Source organism: Ambystoma mexicanum, chromosome 12, assembly GCF_040938575.1.
Source record: "Ambystoma mexicanum isolate Mex_15411 chromosome 12, UKY_AmexF1_1, whole genome shotgun sequence".
Taxonomy (NCBI): Eukaryota; Metazoa; Chordata; class Amphibia; order Caudata; family Ambystomatidae; genus Ambystoma; species Ambystoma mexicanum.
In genome coordinates this window covers 480910493-480932474 of record NC_090936.1, presented here as the reverse complement: position 1 = coordinate 480932474, position 21982 = coordinate 480910493, and the positions used below count along the sequence as shown (strand labels likewise).

General features: G+C 44.3%; 1 protein-coding gene across 2 annotated transcripts in view; it reads left to right on the top strand.

The window, feature by feature from the left end:
* The window catches only part of CHRM2 (cholinergic receptor muscarinic 2), a 954551-nt gene extending 933063 nt beyond the window's left edge, over positions 1–21488 (top strand). For both annotated transcript variants that reach the window (XM_069628762.1, XM_069628763.1), the window contains one exon: positions 1867–21488. In XM_069628762.1, the coding sequence (XP_069484863.1) occupies positions 1913–3328 (1416 nt within the window). In that variant the 5' untranslated portion in view covers positions 1867–1912 and the 3' untranslated portion in view covers positions 3329–21488. The remainder of the gene's footprint in view (positions 1–1866) is intronic.
* The last annotated feature ends 494 nt before the right edge of the window (positions 21489–21982 follow it).

The window sequence follows — 21982 nt, the reverse complement described above, 5'->3', positions numbered from 1 at the left end:
CCGCAAAAGTTCATCTTGAGTCACGCGCTGTTCCTTTGCGGTACACAGGGTGTTGGTTTATGATAAAAGAAGCACTATGGTCGTACTGATAATCGGAAGGCTGTTCCAACACCGAGGCATTAGACCACCATAATGGTTGGTATGTTGCTTCTAGCCGCTAGTACCGCGTAAGGCCCAGTCGTCTCCAGTCCTACGCGACTTTATACAGAACCCGGAAAACAACACAGATCATCTCACAACACAGCGCGCCACAATTTCGGAATATGAAACTGTGATTTAAAAGCAAACAACAAGATTGTACATTTCGTAAAGTACTTTTATTAGACATCAAATGTTTAGAGAATATTCAGCGATTTGCATTTGTCTTTGCTGTCGATCCACAAAAGTTCATCTTGAGTCACGCGCTGTTCCTTTGCGATACACAGTGTGTTGGTTTATGATAAAAGAAGCACTATGGTCGCACTGATAATTGGAAGGCTGTTCCAACAACGAGGCATTAGACCACCATAATGGTTGGTATGTTGCTTCTAGCCGCGTAAGGGCATATTGGTACTTGGCGATTGTCCTATAAGATGGTGAGGGTCATGAAGTTGTTTAGAAGTAGCTGTACCTGGCAGTTGAAGAATCCGTCGGCCAGGGTCTGAAAATCATGGCATTGACAGTAGGGAAGGATGTACCTGTTTTAAAAACATAAATTAGTCTCACGAGCCGATCTTCATTAAAAATATTCATTTTATTTATTAGGGTGTTTTAAAAACATAAATTAGTCTCTTGGGCCGATCTTCATTAAAAATATTAATTTTATTTATTTGGGCCTGAAACTATTTGCTAGCTAGGATAGTGCAACGGAGTATGTTAACTTATTCCCACTAACCCACCCTCTCTCCTCTGACTTTTTCAGAGCCATCTGAGTGCCAGGGGACCACTTCGGCGGTGATAGTGCGCGGTACAAAGCAATATGCCACATTGAATGAACAAGTACAACTTAACCGGGTTTAACGCCACGTTATTGTTATTATATTCCGGTATAAAATAATCTAAAGGGTTACTTACATTATATTGACATTTTCCATTGTCTACGCATAATGCAGTCCCTAAATACGACTCCGTCTGTGCCAACGATCTTTCTCATAGTGATATAATATATAAAAGCGGTTTAGTTTTAGAAATTTCATCCTTATCGTCTCTTATGTTTTTGCACCCCTCCTTCAAAAGAAGTCTTTTGGCACGATCCCTGTCTGTCAAGGTAAAAAAACAATAGAACCTTATAGTGCGAGTCGTGGGCCACTCCCGCCCGCGAGCAAAAAATGGAAGCAGCTGACCTTCACTGTGAACGAGCATAAATTCTTACTTTGCAACATTCTGTGTAAAGCCATCCCTGAGAAATTGCTTTTTACACTCCATCTTTGTATATTGTCTGTGTGCTAATGAAAAAAGTTTGTTAAAGGGAGTTTATGGTTAACTTGCGCTACTGAAAACCTATGAAATTCAGTAAAAAAACTTTGTTCACGGGACGTTATGGTTAAGTTGTGCTACTAAAAACCTATGAAAATCAGTAAAAAAACTTTGTTAATGGGACATTATGGTTAAGTTGCGCTACTAAAAACCTATGAAAATCAGTAAAAAAACTTTGTTAATGGGACATTATGGTTAAGTTGCATTTACTGACAACATTCATCTCTATGTCATTAAATCTAATTAAAATGTACAACTCGGTCTACATTTTATGATTGTCCTTTAATCCACGGAATTGTGAGTGATTTCAGTTTTTGGCCTGTGCATGTTTATTTCTGTCACTGTCACTAGCTGAGCGTTCGCTTGTGTCTCATCTGTCAGAGTAACTGATTTGTTCTTTTTCTTTCACAGGGTTTCATGGTAATCAGCCACCAAGCTGCCAGAGCGAGGCCTAGAAATGAATAACTCAACGGAAGCAAGTGTAGCTGGCAATGGGACAATGCAGGGGAGTCCCTATAAGACGGTGGAGGTGGTCTTCATTGTCATTGTTGCCGGATCCCTCAGTCTGGTGACCATCATTGGCAATATCCTGGTCATGGTGTCCATCAAGGTCAACCGGCACCTGCAGACAGTAAACAACTACTTCCTCTTCAGCCTGGCCTGCGCTGACCTGATCATTGGTGTCTTCTCCATGAACCTATACACTCTGTACACAGTGATTGGCTATTGGCCCCTTGGCCCAGTGGTCTGTGACCTGTGGCTGGCCCTTGACTACGTGGTCAGCAATGCCTCAGTCATGAACCTCCTTATCATCAGCTTCGATAGGTTCTTCTGTGTCACCAAGCCGCTCTCCTACCCGGTGAAGAGGACCACCAAGATGGCGGGCATGATGATTGCAGCTGCCTGGGTTCTGTCTTTCATCCTCTGGGCGCCGGCCATTCTCTTCTGGCAGTTCATTGTTGGTGGGAGGACAGTCGAAGATGGGGAATGCTACATCCAGTTCTTCTCCAATGCAGCGGTCACATTTGGCACTGCCATAGCAGCATTTTACCTACCTGTCATCATTATGTCCATCTTGTACTGGCAGATATCCCGTGCGAGCAAGAGCAGGATTAAGAAGGATAAGAAAGAACCCACGCCAAGTCAGGACCCTATTTCACCCAGCCTAGTGCAAGGCAAAATAGTGAAACCAACCAACAACAATATTTCTGTTACTGAAGACGGACTGGAGCACAGCAAAGTTCAGAATGGCAAAGCCACCGGTGATGCCGCCGCAGGAAACTGTGTCCAGGGGTCAGGTGAAGAGAAGGAAATCTCCAATGACTCCACCTCTGTCAGCATTGTGGCATCCAATGTGAAGGATGAGGAGCCTCCTACCACTATCTCCAGAGCATCAGTCTCCGAAATTCCCTCAAAGGCCGGGCGCTCCAAGCTGTCCTGCATCCACATCGTCACCAAGTCCCCCAAGAGGGACTGCAATGCCACAGCTGACACCATGGTGGAAATTGTGCCCGGTGCCAATGGGCGGAATGGCGAGGAGAAGCAGAAGACAGTGGCTCGTAAAATTGTCAAGATGACCAAGCAGCCGGTCAAAAAGAAGCTTCCCCCGTCCAGAGAGAAGAAGGTGACAAGGACTATATTGGCCATCCTGTTGGCCTTCATTATCACCTGGACTCCCTACAATGTGATGGTTCTCATCAATACCTTTTGTACAAGTTGTGTGCCAAACACAGTGTGGACGATTGGCTATTGGCTTTGCTACATTAATAGCACTATCAACCCTGCCTGCTATGCCCTCTGCAATGCCACCTTCAAGAAAACATTTAAACACCTTCTAATGTGCCAATACAAGAATATAGGAGCCACAAGGTAAAAGCAAAGGAGGTGGGAGGGGAAGCGTGCCCACGCTTCACAACTATGCTGTAGCACTTTACATACTAACATGGAACACTGTGCCATAAATCAAACTCTCCCCCCGACCTAATTCAGAACATGGACTGCTCCACTGACCCAGAATATGGCTGCACCTGAGTGCTGGTCAGGAACTTCAATGCCTGGGGGTGCGAGCAAGGTGAAATGGATGTGGGGGATGGCAGAAACGGTGGACTCGAGGGCACTATTCTTTGATATTTGCTGATAATGGTTCTGAAGGGCTTTGACGCCATGGTTTGTCAATGCCTATATATTACTAACCACTTTTTAGTGTTTGTGTGTCTGAAAAACCAACATGTAAAGAATCTTCAAACTACAGTAATAACTCGGGTTGGGGTAAGGGGCGGACATGAGTAGACTATGGGGTGGGTGGGACGATGAAGAGAAGAAAAGAGGGAATTTACAAATCCAAAGAGAGATCTTCAAGGTGTGTTCACACATCTCTGTGCTTCCTGACTTGTGGGTTAGGCGACCCCTTTGCTTTGTACAGAACAGGGACTTTGTCAGCATTACCACAATTGCTTCACTAACTCTATATCTGGTAGTCCGTGGTCTCTTCTTACATCTCAACACCGAGTCAGTATGCTGTGGGCCCTCCAAAGGCAAGTCAGACAGCACTAGTGGATGGCCGAGTCGTACAAGAGAGTGACGAAATCCAAAGGCAGTTAGGAGTATTGTGCCCTCGGATTAGCTCTCAAAAAACATTTCGGCTGGTTGCAGTACAACCTCATGTATCTATAGCTTAGGCTGCACTCTATAAACCCAAAACACCTACCAGTTAAACCTACTTCCATCAGTAATGCCGAGAAGAACGATTCGCAGTCAAGTGCTTCGCTAAAACCAGGCACACAGTCTGGCCTATTGTCCCTTCATCTAGATACACACATTTCAGAGTCTCTGAGAAGATGTTCTGCAGTTACCACTTGCTGAAGACAACAACAGGGTTTGTTTGCTCTTATGTTGTGCTTTAATGTCACTTAATAGTACCATGGTGTGCAAACACGTCCATAGCTGGCCAATAGGACTCAGTTCTATTGAATTTAGGTGGATTCAAGTGTGAGGTGACCCCTGCCAGATTACTAATTGTTAACTATAGGTTGAACACAGATTTCTGCTTTCATGCACATCGACTCTATCTAACCAGATTGCCTTCCCAGTGTGGATCGCCATTCGCCAGCATCTGGGAAAGCAGGTATGAAGTGACCTGAAAAAGTGGCACCTGCGCGAGTCAGCAGACAAGAGCACCCTATGGAATCTCTGCAGTAGACGCTGAATCAGTCCTACCATTCCCACCGGGGCTGCAGCTGGCCGCTAGCGTTTTACATCCGTTCCCCCCAACTTGCACTGTAGACTTCACCACAACTAGCAAGGAAACATTACCCACAACTGGCCCTCTAGTGTCCCTCACAACTGGCCCTGCCATTACCCTTAAAATGGACTCTGCAGTTTGATCTATGACTGGCACTATACTTTTCCTCACCAGTGATGACCGCCTATGACATTCACAAGCATTTCTCATTATGTTACTGTATATGCCCTACCCACCCGCTCTGGGCCATGATTACTATGCATCTATCCATGAAAAGCTTCCTCTCCAACATTTTCTGTAAGTTACTGTGCCCTGACTTCCTACACAAACGTGCCATGCTTTCGCTGGCACTTTGTGATGACTTGAATTCAGTTTTACCCGGTCAGGGACCCAATTTGACCTCTGTGCCAGGCACGTCCTTAACATTTTTGCCCAGAGGTCACTGAGACTGGGAGACCCATAGCACAAAATTCAAACATTCAACAGTGCCACCTGGTAGCTATCCCTGTTCACCTACAGTTCAGACCCAATGAATAATGCATTGTGGGTGTGCACATTAGCTCAAATGTTTGCTTTTAGCTTTAAAAAAGCTATCTTTCTCTTGTAAGGTACCACTATGTTATACATACCATTTTCAATGAAACTTTCAAGGGTGCAGATAACTGCATACATGTTTTACCCTTAAGAGGGATCATCCATGAAGTATAGTTTAGCATCAATTTTGGTTGGAACATTTGGGTATGCTTGGCAAACAACATCAAAGTTATGGTGGGTTTATAAAAACAGGGACATATCCCCTCCAACTGAAATGTGAAAGTAGTATAAGCCATTTCACGTAAGACATGCATGCTAGCACCACCAAGTAATTATCGCTGGAAGTTCACCTCCCGTTCGGAGCCACAGAGCAATGCATTGTGGGTATGCAACTTGAATTAAATGTATATACATCTGTCCTAATGGCAATAGAACACCTATGATATACCTGCTACTGCAATGTTTTTATCCCACGTTTCGTCTTCTCAGCCTACCTAGACTAGCACTTTTTGGAAGGGTCGCCATCCAAATATTATTGAATTATTGACACAACCAAAATGGGCATTAACACCTCATAATCCCATGGAAAGCCCACATGACTGAGTGGTGGTAAAGGTAATCGATGTACCACCATGTTACAGCCAAACCCGTAATGAGGGCCTTTGTCTCTATCCAGTCCAATAAATCAATAATGTTTTTTACAAGCCGACAATAGGAACACAAAAACAATCTCGATATGCCGAAATGGTTGTGCTTCTTGCATTGGCAAGGAAAGTCAAGCATATTTTCCTTTGCTTCTTTTGAAAACAAATATTTGATAATGGTTCCTAAAATGAGGACCCATTTTTTAGATTGTCACTTAACAAATGCATACCAAGCCTTGCGAATCGATATTCTCAGTTCAAAAGTCGATCAAGTTTGCTCCAGTCCTTGTCATTTTCCAATTACAATTCTGCACAGCTTTGCAGAGTAGTAAACACAACCATTCATCAGTAGCAAGGTGGTTGATCAGCCACTGAACAAACTTTACGGCACTTGCAGCAAAACCTATGACGAACCTTTCCCTTGACTTCAAATGTAAAATGTTGTTGGTAGTAAAAAGACCTTGAGAAAATCTCAATTGTACAGCAACTTCATCGTCTGAACACGAAGGCTCTCATGTGTGTGCGTCAGGTAAATACGTGCCCATGCAGTGAAATTCGAAAAGGCCTGGTGTCCAGGTGCTTAGACATCCTAGATGTGGACAGGAAATAATACCTACCAAGGCTTATTATTCTTGACCTGTTGGCCACCATCAGCTTAGGCGTACATACTAACATTGTTGACCGGCTGACCTCTGTGGTTAAAGATGTGGATTTTGTCCATTCAAGGATCCAATCATTTTAGAGTTGCAGTGTTAGTAACTGAGGATGAGATTGGGTGGATTCTGTAGTGTCTATTCTGAAGATAGGATGCTGGACCCCAAGAGATCCACACTCTCTCCATTTCTATTCAGTGCCAATCTGAGCCCTCTCAAGATTCTGCTACTTGTCCGCAGTCGTCGTTTCTAATTGAACTTAGATGATGCTCAGTTCGGCCAGCAGGTCCCGCTCAAGTTTGATCCATCGGCTTCTGTGACGCAAGCGTCTTCAAAGAAGGGGACAGGTGCTCAAAGATTCCAAAATTGAGGGAGCCATTGTTGGTTTGACAATATCTGTGTCCTTTTCAGAACACTCATTCAGCCCCCTTTTATGTCTGTGAGAGCCTCTTGGCACAGACATGTCTGAAAGATTAGGAAGTTCTCCTTTGACACCAGCCTTAATCTTCAGGGTCAAATGCATTCAGTGATTAGCCCCAAGCTGTATTATCTTATTGTACCCTGCAGAATTGCACCATCCATTGATTGGATGGTCCCATTGGGCAGCAGAGATAAGCCCCCTTGTACACTCCTGGCTGAACTCTATTAACAGCGTATGCACTCTGCCTATAGGGAATTCGAAAGAAGGAAGACTGGGAGAGAAGAGCAGTCCTGAGACATTTATATGGTGCAGTCATTTCCAGATAAATGGCAACTGTAGTATTCTGCTGAATTGCTCCACCATCCTGGTGTGAGCTTCATGAATGGTGCAACCTTGGCGTAGACGATCGCACCAAGTCCCATCAGTTGTGGTTTTATGGCAGGTGGCTGGCTGGTCTTGGGTGCCTTGCCAAGTGGGAGACACAGGTTATACCTAGGGTATCTTGGTAACCTTAACAAAAATGGATGCAGCATGCCTGTTAGCAAGTGGTCATAAACCAGAAGGGTCAAGCATCTGCCTCCTTGATGAGATCCCATTGCCTACTTTTCATGGAGAGCCATTACAATTAAAACCCTTTACACAACAATATCATAGTGCCTTTGCTCCACCCTATTCAATTAAATATTGACATTTCAAGTTGCCACCTAGCAGCTGATGTTCTGAGAGTCCCTTGGAGTCACCCCCAACAAATTCAGGTGCTGCACTCGAGTCATTCATAGGTTCTTGGCTTCAAGCCCCAGTTCCTTTCCATAACTACACAAATGCATCACTAATATACTTAGCAGTCAGTGGCACTCTCTCTATATTTTTAGCTCATTTTGACATTGGGGTAGAGGTTTGTGTGTTCTCCAGATAACTTAAATACAAACCATATGTGAACAGAAATGACATTCCAAAGTCTGCAACTTTCACATATGTTTTCAAGAAGGCTTTCCCAATAAATCCATGTTCAAACCATTATTTGGATGTTTATCATCCAAAACGTGCACATCTATACTCCTTTTTATGCACTACCATTAAGTAGTTAAAGTGTGTGGTGTTACCATTGTTTCAATGATGGCATTAGTCTTTTCGGTCCAACGAACGAGCAATAAGGTCCCTTCGGCACATTTGAATGTCACCTCTGTTCACCGCACTGTTTACACAAGGAAAGACTGCAAGACCCACAATACAATGCCAGGGTAGGACTGATATCACCTCGCCTAAACTGAGTCCATGTTTCCCAAACGTTGATCTTGGCATGTCCCATGCCAGCTTTAGAAAGTACAGGATAGACCACCAAGCGGTTCTGATTATCACTTTGCTGAGCTAACTTTAGTTCTGGCAGGTAAATTCCTACCATTGTATATGCCATAAACGTTCTGCTACAAAAAGGAGTGGTTTCTGTCCCGGCCCTGCTCCGTCGTCGGACAGCTTTTCCAAATACTGCAGAGGCATGGTCATGATTTTCCTGGGAAGATGTTAATGCCCGGGTGCTGGCATCCTCTAGACACAAGGCAGATGTCCACTTGGACATATTCCACAAACACTGCAGAGTAGTCTGCTCCCAGTGGGATATATATGTGGAGTCACAATAACAGTGTACAACTCAATTCCAAGAGCCCTCTGGTTAATTGGGGGCCTATCCAGCTGGTATTGCGTCCTTTTGCCGACACCTGTTTTTCCAACAGGTGTTTTGCTGCGGTAGTATCCAGCGAATGCAGAAGCAAGGACGCACCGTGGGAATGCCACAGACTGTGGAAATGGGACCCCGAGCATAGAGCATTGCACACCCTGGAGGGAGGATATGGGGAAGGTGAGGTGGTAGAACATGTCATGATGCACACACATTATAGAAGGGAGAGGACAGGAGGGTGCTCAAATATCAATACAAGTCCTCAAGCAGTCTTTGGGATGCTGTTTGCTTGCCAATCACTGCAAACACCAGGGTCTACCCCTAGACACATGACCATAAGAATTTGCATCACCTACTTAGAGGGTTGAGTGCAAAGTTTAGCAGAACTCATGAATGAACTCCCAAAGCCTGAGTCCCACCATGCTAAATTCTCTCAACTGACATCAACATCTTAAAAGTCCTGGCTCTGATCTGATTGCTCCGTCCAAAATATTGGAACTGGTACATGCAACGTAAGGTAATCACGCAACTCACAGGGAGACCTACAGCACAGGTGCTGTCTGTGCCAAGTGAACCGGTGTACTGGGGGGGACGAGCGAGACTGGGAATTAACAGGATGTTGTTCAGGTGAACTTGAAAGACTGGTGTTGAATGGACATGCTCCAGTATTGTACATAATGTAACCATAGTATGGGTGGCTTCTCTGAAAGAGATGCAGGCTACAGGACTCCAGTTAATATAACAAGTGGAGGACAACATCACCTGAATGGGACCAGCATAAAGGGAAGGATGATCAAAACAGACATGATTTTCTACTATTTCTGCCACTTCCAGGGGATGGAGAAACATCGGCAGAGCGGGGGAAAACTGCTGTTTGCTCCTAAAACTGAAGTGTTATTCTATCGGGACACGATCGAGGACCAGAGACACATTTCTATCCAGATGCCATTTTGTGCCACTCATCTCCAACAAAAGATCAAACTCTGTCAAAGTTTCAGCTCACCACCGGTGGCTTTGCGTCGCCTCTGGAATGCAACCCGCAAAGCCTTCATCATCATGGCACCTAGTAGCCAACCAAGGGAGCCATGAGTCCTCTGGACCTTCAGCCGTGTCAGTAGTCTTCCAAAATAAACATCAAAATGGCTGCCATTTGAAAGTGTCGTAGCCATGCACACCTGTCATTTGTAACCTTTTCAGTATTTAAGGGGGTGAAGAATATGAAGATGCCAGGAAGGAAGTGGGGGCACCAAATGTACCTAGATCCCCCAGCGGAAGATATGTTTAATCCAAAGTTATATTATGTCAAGAAGGGTCCACATCTTCACAAAACGTTCATGGTGTTGTTCTTGTAATGTTCTGCTCTGTTCGGTTCAAGGGTCACCTTTAGGAAATGGCCTGGCCTGCATCTGTTTTTCTCAAGAGGTCTTTGACAATCATCCTTAACCGAACATGTGCAATCTAAAGGCTTTCCACAACTATCTGATTCATTCTTGGGGGTAAATATTGCCTTTTGAGTTTCTTAAAATGCACATGAAATGCATACCATTACACACTAGGCAATACACACAGCTCTATTATATAACTGTCTGGGAAACTACTTTTGTTTCTGCCAGAATCATAAAAAAAACATGACTGCATCTGAAAAGAAAGGTCTCCAAGAATAGCGTTTTTAGCACTGTGGTAGCAACAACAGACTACCAATTTTCTTCTTCCAATAGCCAGTTATTAAGTAACTAATACCAGATTTGTTTGGGACAAATGAGAAAGGACTCAAAAGTGACTACATCGTCCGTTCCATTTTAATGTCATAAAAGCATAAAAGCACTTTAAAATATATCCATGAAAGAAGACAAACATGTCTTCGAGTTCCTGTAATTTAGGTTGATCTGATAATGTTTGACAACTAATGATTGTTGAGATGCATTCCTGGATCCCCCCTGCAATGTATGAACATGTGTAGCAGCCCATGATTGCCCACAACCGCTGAACATGTCTCTGGTGTTGTAATGATAATCCAGGCTAGTTTGCGATCATGGATGGCAATTGATGATTGACCCTGGCCGCAGATGGACATCAGTGACACCCAACGACCCCCTGCCCCCCTGGCCAACTACATCTTTCCCCGAACCACAGCATCATGCACACCAAGTCATGATCATCGACACAACTTCCTGATCATGTATGGCAACTGTTGGACACCTCTTCCAAAGCAGGATCTGACATGCCAGATCATGAGTTCCCACACCAAATTATGATTGTCAGTGCCAAACTATGGCTATCCGTAAAAATTATCATTGGCAACTCAAAATGTCAACTCATGCATAACAAAGCCAGACTCTCATACTCCTTGCTGTCTGATGTCCAATGACAGATTTGCATGACTATCTCCCACCAATCTACGGTTCTTAATGCAATCTCATCATCATCATCATCTGTTGCAACGTTTAGGAATACTCCCTTATGCCCACCAAAGCTAACTCACAGAATGTGTGCCACGGCGTCGTAATTCTCATCATTTTGTGGCCATCCACACCATTCTCTGATCATTCACAGGAACTCATGTTGCGTTAGCCATATGTCTACACCAACTGATTAGCATCCCTGAAAAGCCGTAATTATCCGTGACATTTTTGTGAATGATCGTCAAATAATAGCAATTCTTGCCAACTCATGATCACATGGTAGAACAAATGATTGGCCACAGAACTCATGGTTGTATATGCAACCGCATGATTTTCTACAGCAACATTTGAAAATGATTGTTCATTAATATTAATCCATGGCAACCAATCGGTGCCTGATGCAGTTTAAGTTCATCCATGACCAATAATCGTTGTTTACTGAAGCTCATGCTCACCTGTATAATTGTGCTGATTCATGATTAACCGTGCCAACCTATTGGGCCTCATTACAACCCTGGCGTAGGACCATGGTGCTATTAGCACCATGGTCCATGCCGGATTCCGCCATGGTGGGTGGCGGATTTACCACCCCATTCCAAGGTTGGCGGGGCGGTAAATCCCCATTCACCATGGCCCCTTCCCCGTTCCCATTTTTGGCCCATCGGGCTCAATGGGAATGGGGAAGGCGCTAATTACGGCACCGTAACTTACGGTGCCGTAATTAGCACCAAGGTCCCTTAGCGGGATGCACTTTAACGCCTGCAAAAAGCAGGCGTTAAAGTGTGAATCTGGCGTTAAGGGTTTAACAGCGTTGCAGCCTTTTACGGCGCTGTTAACCCCTTAACGCCAGGGTTGTAATGAGGCCCATTATCTTCCACCAACTCATGAGCTTTTGCACCAATGCATAATCAAGTGCCATAATTCATAATCACCTATGCCAACTTGTAATCATCAGTGCCAATTCAATGTCATATGTGCCAATTCATTAGCATGTATGTCAGTCTGTAATATTATAACCAACCCAGCCCTTGAAAAGGTCTGCTAGCTCATGATCCTGCACACAGCTCATGACCGTGACCTTAGACTCTTGAGCAGCGATGCCATGATCACCATTATCAGTTCATGCCGTGCCATCTCTTCTTCCTACCTATTCAGAAAGAACTGAGGGCATTATTTAGAGGGAGGGTGGTGGTGGTACTTTTAGTCCCAGGTTTAAAGAAAAGGATGAGAGTCAAAAGTTCATAGCAGGGAGCAAGCAGTCCTTCCCTTCATCACCACCCTTACCTAACCCATCACCAATGCCCCACCTCACCTCCCCCAACCCCCACCCAACGAAAAGTATAAGGAATTTGAGAGAGAGGGATAATGAGGTTTATTGTCTGCATACTGGGCTACCTCTATAAGAAACCTTAAAAACTGAGTTTCTGTAATACAGATCATTTTCAGTAATGGTAATGATCTTGCATATTGTAATTCTTCCATAATATATGTAAAAAACCTCCAATATTCACAAAAATCATGGAACATTCATTGTCCAATTTGGCAGGCTCATTTTCTGTGCTTTGCGGCCTCAAACCGGCCAGATGAATATGTTTATAAATATAGGCACTGTGGCTTAGCAGTTATGAAGGAAATGACAGAGAGAACGATATTGACATACTTCTGATCCCTCTGTTGTGCTTGCAGGACACAGTTTGAGTGGCTTCAGAAGCACAGTTTTGTAAGGTGCGGCGCACTCGTGACAATCGTATGATTTTGCTCTGTTGAAACACAACACTCATGTGGATTGCTGAATTGTATTGTCATGTTGTTGTGCTCACATGATGCATTCCCGCAATTCCTTTGCAAACGGCCCTGATGAAAGCCTCGCCTAGCACCTGATCACTCTGGCAGCTGATGCATTTTATTCTCCCGTCGATGAGTCAGCAGTTCTTAACAGAGTTGCAAAATTGGCTCTGTAAATACTGCATGAGCGTGCCATTGTGCGCGCAGTGAGATGTATTGAGCGTGTCATTTTCAGAATAACTGGTTGGCTTGAAGACTGACAGTCTTCCGGACCAATTTGTCAATGGGGTCAGAGCCTGGCTTTCTCATTATGGAGGATCGTAGCCTTTTCAGACAAGAAGCAAGCACACCACAGCTCTGCTCTTTGCCCCGACCCCATGTTAGCCAGCAAACTTATTCAAAATACGTTTCTATGACTTTTTCGGGGCTGGATGGGTACATTTTTGTCAAGGGGCTATCAAGAGTTTCACCTTCAAATCTCTGTTTCAAATCAGTCACAGGTAATAAGTGTCCGAAAGGTTTTCCTAGGTTGTGTGGAATGTTCTCACTTGGAACTCGGGCGACAACCCCACTGAATAGGCGTCAGACATTGCCACAAGACGTACCTGTTCCTCTAAAGCATGGGTATTATAGCTCAGTGGCAAGGTGCTCCTCTTGAAAGCAAGACAACGCTGAGCAACCCGGGTCTGAATTCCGGATCTGTACATAGAGCAACACAGGTTTGAATCCCGGATCTGTGCTTAGAAACCTCTTCGTTACAAAAAGCAGATTAATTCAACAGGAATACTGATGTACACTCACATAAGGGCATCGATTGACGAAGCCGGGCTATAGGAGTAAACAAATTCACCTAACAAACAGTATGCCAGGGGCTCTTTCCAATATTTGGCAGTGGGATAACCATTTTTCTCTAAACAGCCTTTTGAAATGTCCTTTCTCATTCACAGTATTAGCAGTGAGGCCAACGATCAAATGGGATTTCGTCTGATGTGCCCCGTTTTCGGGCGGGGCATACCTGATGCTCGTGGGCAAGGAGTGCTGGAAACACTAAACCAATATTTCCGTTATGTGTTTTTTTTTGGGCGGGGATACACATGAAAAGACAAAGGGCCTCATTACGACCTTGGCGGAGGACCATGGCGCTATTGGCACCATGGTCCATGGCGCTAAGTTGCCAACTCCGCCATGGTGGATGGCGGACTTACCGCCCCATTCCGACCTTGGCGGGGCGGTAAGTCCCCAATCCCCATTTACCCTTCCCCATTCCCATTTTCGCCCCATAGGGCATAATGGGAGTGGGGAAGGCGTTAATTACGCCACCGTAAATTACGGTGGCGTAATTAACATCAAGGTCCCTTAGCGCCATGGATTTTAACACCTGCTAAAAGCAGGTGTTAAATCCGCCATGGCGCTAAGGGATCTCGTACTCAGGCGGTAAGGGTCGGCGCTGTTTACGCTGGCGTAAACCCCTTACCGCCTGGGTCGTAATGAGGCCCAAAGACATCTAAGGTGTATGTGGTCAGCCTGTTGGCTTAGGATGGGGGATGACATCATCAGTCCGAGCGCATTATTCTAAAGTACACCAGAGTGATAGAGAGTGCTTAGTGTGGGAGGAAACATTTTTAAATATGAAAGGTGGTGCAGGATTTCATCTTAGAAATCAAGCCCGCTAGGCGGAGCACTGCCATTGGGTCAGGCGACTAAAAAAAGGGTTGTATTAGGGCGTTATAGTCAGAAATAGTCAATTGGTGGTTTCAGTCCTCAAAGTGAATCAGAAGCGGGGGTGGGGGGGTTTTACACCCCTGCGGAATTTGAGGAAGTCTATTTCAGCACACAGGTGAAGCGAGATGTTGCTTAAGATGGCGAGACAATCAACATGTCCGCTGAATTCAAGGCTCCGGAGCTTCATGGTAACACCTTTCACAGGCCTCACGATGACAGCACATGGAGGACATCTCGTGTGCACTGTGCACTAAAGGAAGCAGAACATTGAACATGTTCACGGGAAACGCTCAGCCATCCCCTCTCAGTCTGGCATAGTGTTGTCCTGAGCGGACCCTCTGCGGAAGCTGCCTCCTCGTTCCGGCCCTGTCTTCTGAAATCTAAGCAGACTGGAAGCCACGTCAGTGCAGCACATGCCTCACCGGTTTGCTTCGAAGCAAGTCACTGGCAGCAAGAGGCACCTGGCACCATCCACCAGCGGGTTACACCCACTGGGAGCCAATCAAACCTCTTAGTTGGGTTCACAGATGGCAAATGCGGCAGAATAGATCAACAGACGTCCATTTTAGGGGCCAAAATGGAACAGTACTCACTGGATGCAATGCTTGATGGGGAAAGACAGTCTGACTAGGAACAAGTGCGTGGATCTTCACCAGAGAGCTCTCCCTGGATGGCATAGGTTCAATGCATCTTCTGGTTTACTGTGGCCTTTGCCGTGCAGCACCACAGCACCGCAGAAACACACACGTCCTTGTTGTTTGTCTCCCATGATTGCTCCTGCAAAGGCCAGAAAATCCTGCATCCCTGCGAGCATCTCTTGGCAAGACTGCCCCTGAACATGCTTACTCCATTTGATAAGCAAAGCCTCTGCTCCTGTTATGGAGTGTGATGGCCACAGACTGGAATACAGTGTGTTGCGAGAGAATACACGCAATAGGAGACTTCAGGAAGGGAAAGCAGGTGGATCCCTCGTGGCAGCCAAGAGTTGGTGGACTCGTACATAGTCTCCACACTTCTGCTTGGTTTTAGTCACCTTATATGGAGCACAGGTGGGATTGCGATACATTTCCGTGTGTCTGGGGTGCATACCTGGACGCTGCCTTGCCCCTGTTCACTAACAAAGTAGTTCCATGTGGTCTGCTGCTTACAGGCTACGGTAAGAGCCCCCTGCTTGATAATGTGCCGGCCTTCTCGCGAGAACTCTCGGTCCCCAAACTGGCTCTTATAGTCGACGTTTTTCCATCTTACACTATTTAAAACATTGGCTTACTTATCACAAGACCTCTGAAGGCCTGCTCCTTGGTAGTGCTGGGCCCTTACTTTCTAAGCTTCCTACCTACCTCCCTGTCTGGTAACTTGCATTAAAAAGCAAATATAAACATATTTAAACCCAGCTAGGTTGCCTATCATTTCTACTGTAGTGCTACCTTGCACTGCCAGCACCGCACGCCAAGCCCATGGTGGGTACCTGTTTAATTCTTCATTGCAACGCTTAGTCATGTGTTATATAGGGAAAACCCCAAGGGGTAAACACAATTTGGCACTCAGTAGCAACCCCAGATCCAATGCTATGTAAAGGCAGCACACCTCATTAAAAAGTGTTTATGTTTATTCGTATGTGCCCACATAGGAAGAGGTGGGGCGGGCGGATCACTCACTGCCTAAACAACCAACAATGCAGTTGTGTTTCCTACCTCAGGGGCCCGCCATTACGCCTCGTGGGACCTCCTCATTAGAATACGAGTCACGCAGCGAATCAAATGCACGACTGATTAAATAGTTGGATAGCATCAGTCCTTTAATTGGCCAAATTGAAATATCAAGATAAAAGACTAATCAAGCCCCACATGAAGCACAGTGATTTAAATACAATGTGCACATTCTGCGCGACAGCCGCACCTGCCACACAAAGCAATGTGTATTTTTCACAATTCCCAGTGCAACACAATGTTTTTGGGTGAATTGAATGGTCTTTCTCTAACCGTACATGCAAACCAGCGATTATTTTGTTAAAGCTATGTTGTTACAATATTTAATATAGAATGTTATGCACATTCACCTTACAATAGAAGCAAAATAAGTGGGGGGAATTGAAATGAAATGCCAAAGGAGCAGTTGCAAGGTCCACAAATACGTAAAATGATCATAATTTCAGACACACTTAAGGAAGTCTTCTAGTTTCATAACATTTGTGTGTTATGAATTGCAAACACAAGTGCAAACATTAGATCACATATAAGCCACCCACACGTAGCCTAGAATGTCTTAATTGCATATCCAGGACGTGGTAGAGTAAGCCAGCTGGGCCAAATTACAGCAACATTGTGAAGGTGCAGTGCAGTTATCCACAGCCTTTGCATCAGATCAACAATGCCCTGAATCAATGCATATGTAGACTATGCCAATTTTCCCACGGCAGAGACCACATTTCTTGTTACATAGGGTATGTTGAAGAAAATTATAGACTTGCTGTTTTAAGCAATAATACCCGATCATGGGCCCAAGTTACAGGCCCAGGCAAAGCGAGGAACTTAACGATGGGCTCCTGTGCCGTTACCACCCGATCCTGCAGCCGGATCGCATGTTATTGATATTAGTACCCCAGGTTTGTAATCCGGGACCCTGGGGTGCTGATTGCAATGTATTTTGTATAAATGAACGGGACACCTTACGGCGTCCCGCTCATTTATACAAAATACTTAACTAAGATGGCCACCATGGAGCTGGAAAAATGGGCTCCAACCAGAGCCCCTCTTCCATTTCCATGGCAGCCCGGGAGCTGAAGTGGTGACGGTTGAGCCGCCTCAAAAGAACGGTGACCAAGGGAAGGGCGGGTGAGTGTAAGATGACAGGAGAGCAGCCATCAAGTTGTTGGAATGTTGACTTGGATCATGGGATTCAGCCCACGATCTGAGCAACCTGATTGGTTGGCTCCGCTTTTACGGGTGCTAAATCAAAATAGGCGTCCCCCCACCCAGGTTTATATGAATTCTGTTCTTTCTAATAAATGCCTCACTTTGTTACACGTTAGATTCATTCCCTATATCTTCTTTACAACTCCAGAACATAGTTGTATCCTTTAGCATGACCTCGTATTTCTAAAGGGATAACCAGTAAAATCACCATTTAAATTCTGTCTTAGATACAGATCTAGAAAATGTTTTGCAGTGTATTTTAAAGTCTATTCCATAATATTATCTGGTGTACTGTATGGATGCTCATATATATGCCCCAGAATGGTGAGTGGGGTGGGATTTGAATTCACTTTAAGAAGACTAAAGCAATCCACTTTCATATTATAAGCAAGCTTATGGAGTCAATAATACAAATAATCAAAACCTAACATAATATAATGCAGAAAAAGTATCACTTAGGAATTTTCAGTGACACCCATTGTGCTGCTATCTTACAAGCAAAACCGTCATGTTTTATTAATTATAACTAAAGGGGGCTTATAAAGGAAATATTAGGTGAAGTCTTCCGGTAGATAGTGCATGTCTAAAGACTGCTCCATAGGAGAAAATTGACTTATGTTAAATTACTCACGCTGACCAACCAAAGGGGCCCACAGACATTGGGCCTCATTACGAGATGGGTGGTAGCCATGGAGCTACTAGCTCCATGGCTGCCTCTCATACCGTGCTCGTGTCCGGTCTCGTTCAATGGGGACTTACCGGTGTAGTCCAACCCTGGCGGGACCATTGAACAAACCATTTCCCATTCCCATTTGAGACCCCATAGGGCTCAATGGGAATGGGGAGGGCGCTAATAACGGGCTCGCGACTTGCAAGCCCGTTATTAGCGCCCTGCTCCCTTAGCGGGGCCCGTAAGCAACGTGTGGTCAGACCACACGTTCCTTACGGTCCCCGCCAAGGGACCCTGGAATAGGGCAGTAAGAATTTACCGGCACCGGTCTCCTTACCGGTCCCCGGTCTCCCTTACCGCCCAGGTCGTAATGACCCCCATAGACTGTGTACCTCAAGTCCAGTTTTATGCCATTATACGTAAAATTATCCTGAAACCCACCAGGCCAGGGACCAAAAATGGTTAGCTCCTGTTCGATCCCCAAGACGCATCCACCATGAGTTGGAGTCATTTCTATACAGCTCCTTTATCTGAGGGAAGGAGACCTGCTGGTGATTATCATTGATATCTCAATTAGCCTATTAGTCTTGTATTTGCAAGTCTTTAAGGCTTCAGAAAGATGTTCCATATTGCTTAAGCAAATAAAAACCATTGTAATGGCTTATTATTTCCGGTAAAATGGATGTGTGGGGCTATGAATCAACTACCACAGCTAAGATGGTGCCACAATACACATATGGTTCCCCAGGAAATACTTCAATCTATAAATTACTTCCAAGCCAGTGAAAGAGTGACATCCTGTCTCCTGCAAATGTTGTTCTGCTTTAGAGTTCCTTCAATGAGTCTGAGAAGTTGTATCTCAGAGGACAGCAATACTTTTCATCAAATAATTTTCTTCCAGACAAATGCTACCCATACAGTCCGATCTATTCTTTATTATTGGAATGTCATTTTATGAGGTTTAAAGTTCTAACTGGTTGTATACCTGGTTGTATACCAAAGTTGCTCATACAACTCACTTTAATGTATATTTAGCTTTAAAAACTAGTCTTCACAAATATATCACCCACCAATAAATCACTGTGCTTTATTCCTCTGGGCTATTATTCCCATGCCACTGCAAGTTTTTATTTCCACAAAGAGGAAGCTTCCTCTGAGACTTTTCAGTCAAACGATACATCATCAATGAAACTGAGCCAGAGAAAAAATTCAACTCAAAAAACATTCTAAAAGGAGAGTCAATTACAGACTCCCACAAACTATCGAATAAATAGAATGTGTTCAAACAAATGTTGCAATGCAGAATTCGGAACAAAATACCTGACACATTACCCGACACATTGATCATTTGTAGTGAATACCCCAAAAACATATTTATGAATTTAAAGTATGGTTAAGTTCTTGTTTTTTGTACATAGGAGCTACACACAAGCCACACACCAACGCATGTCCCATTGAAGGCTCACATTTAATGAGAGCCCACAATGTGTCGCTATCACCCTCTGTGGCGTGCACAGGGTCCTGTAAGGGAATCAAGATTGACTCTGGAAATGAACAGGGTTGAACCTACTTTGTTTCTAAGTCATTTCACCACGTGGATCCACCACACTCAGATCTCCGCCATGCACTGAACTATTCATGCCACCCCGGGCACATGTTGTAGTCATGAGACAGAACTGTGTCCGGTTTTTCATTGTTCTGCTTCTGAAATTCCTGTTAACCTGATCTATTTTTGTTCTACCATAATGATATAAGCTATGTTTATTCCATGAGTGCAAGTGATCAGAAACCTGGCAAAACCTTGAACATGGCACTCTATAGATTGCTGAATTGAACACGTATATTAAGCAGTAAACAGGGATCACATGACAAAACAGAAAAGTAAACATGGCACAATAGCTCATAAAGGTGCCAGATTCACTGAAACATGCCATCATGCACACTGTGATCAAAACACAGGTATGTCATTTTGATGCAGCACAATTTCACTGCTCCTAATATGGCATGTGTTGTTACCGTGCAACTGGCACAAATCAGCAATAGAATTTCTTCCAAACTGTCCAAGCAGGAAAGTTGAAACTGGGGTTGCATCTTTAAAAGTGATATTATGCTGGCCAGTATTGGCTCACAGGCCTCCTGTGTAACAAAACAAGCATCCATCTGTGCGTTTTGCGAAACTACTTTTATGTTCACTGTGCATTTCACTGAAATTCATCCCCCAAAGATCTTCTGTCACCGATTTGTTTGATTTGTTGTTGGAGGCTGCTCTTACAGAAACAGTTTTCAAAACCTGACCATTTAGAAATGATTTACTACTTTCCCCTGCTTGAAGCAACTGATAGCAGCTAAAACAAAGAACCAGAGAGAACATTTTGTGCCCATTCTGGAACATGGCATATATATGAGGAGTAGCTCCTGGGAAATCTAGCCACAGCTAAAACACAGAGTAGCAAATTGAGACTTCCCCGCCTTTCATGGAGAACAGAGTCGACTCTGTCGGTGGGGAATAAACAAGAGATGTATGACATGATAATATGCCTCCCATGTGTTACACATGACTACATGTTACAAAGGATGCCCCTCCTGGGAGGGCGGGCTGGGAGGAGATGGTACAGCTCATGAACAGGAAAGGACACATTCTTCTGTCATCATATCATCCCCACCTTGAGTGCCATATTGAAATGAGGGAGGGGATCATATGGGGGTGGGGCAGAGTGTTAGCTGCTAGTACCTACACGTGTACATACATAGCTGTTGGTGGTGTACTTTTGACATGGCGCGCAGTCATTCTTTGCTAATAGTGCATTGTGTGTGATAACAGTATCCATATACTAGCATAGGGATTTCTCGTGTGTAAAGAATATATACAACCAATGAATGTCCAATAAACTGCAAAGTTAGCACCTGCTGTGTGGCACTATTCTTTTCACTCAATTCCTCGTTGGAATGTTTGGAGGCCAAGTGCTGAGTATACATTTTGGTGTCCTGTAAAGCACTACATTACATGCATTTCAAATGATCCATGTTGTCTTCTATTTCCAGGCATCCTACAACTCTGATGATCTAAATAAGAGCTATTCAGAAGCTAAATTATCATTATTTAAATTAGGATTAAAGATATTATGGATCAAGGGTGGATGCATTTAGAAGAAGGTTTGGTGATATTGAGAGCAGAATTAGGGGTAGCCAGGAGGAGGTTAGAAATACTGAAAAGTATATTTAGAAATATCCAGTAGAATTCAAGATAATGTAAAGTAAGGTTATAGATATTGTGGATGAAAACAGAGATTTTCTGGAGCCGAATATGAAATGTACAGTAGCAGAGTTTGAACTATTAAGGATAACTGTGATCCAGGTGCAGGATTACAATGAGCGTGCCATTTCTTCTCAATGTAAAAAACTGAAACAAAACCCATTGTATTTGATTTCCTTTTTTAACGCATACTTTCTCTCCACACCTGGGTTAAGGATTACAGACATTCACGAGCAGAATAGTAGAATTTGTTCAATTCAGGAGCAGCGTTTGGGGCCATTCAGAAGCAGGACTTTGGGACCATGGCTGTGAACACATCTACAATGTGTGTACTGTGAGCTTGGGACACACCCCGAAGTGCCCCAGAAGAAACAAATAATAATACATAAATGACAGGTAACATAGTCTTTTTTTATGTCAGAGTTTTCAGCGACTTTGAATGGACTCAGAACCAAGGCAGCTAGATAGTGCACAGCTTCAAACTTGCATAATTTCGGACAAAGATCAAGGATCAGCAGTCAGAGGTAATTGGAGTGTGCCAGTGAACACCATGCTGATGCCAGCATAGACAGCACACGTTACTAGGCACTGTGGTCCCAATGGTAGGTACCA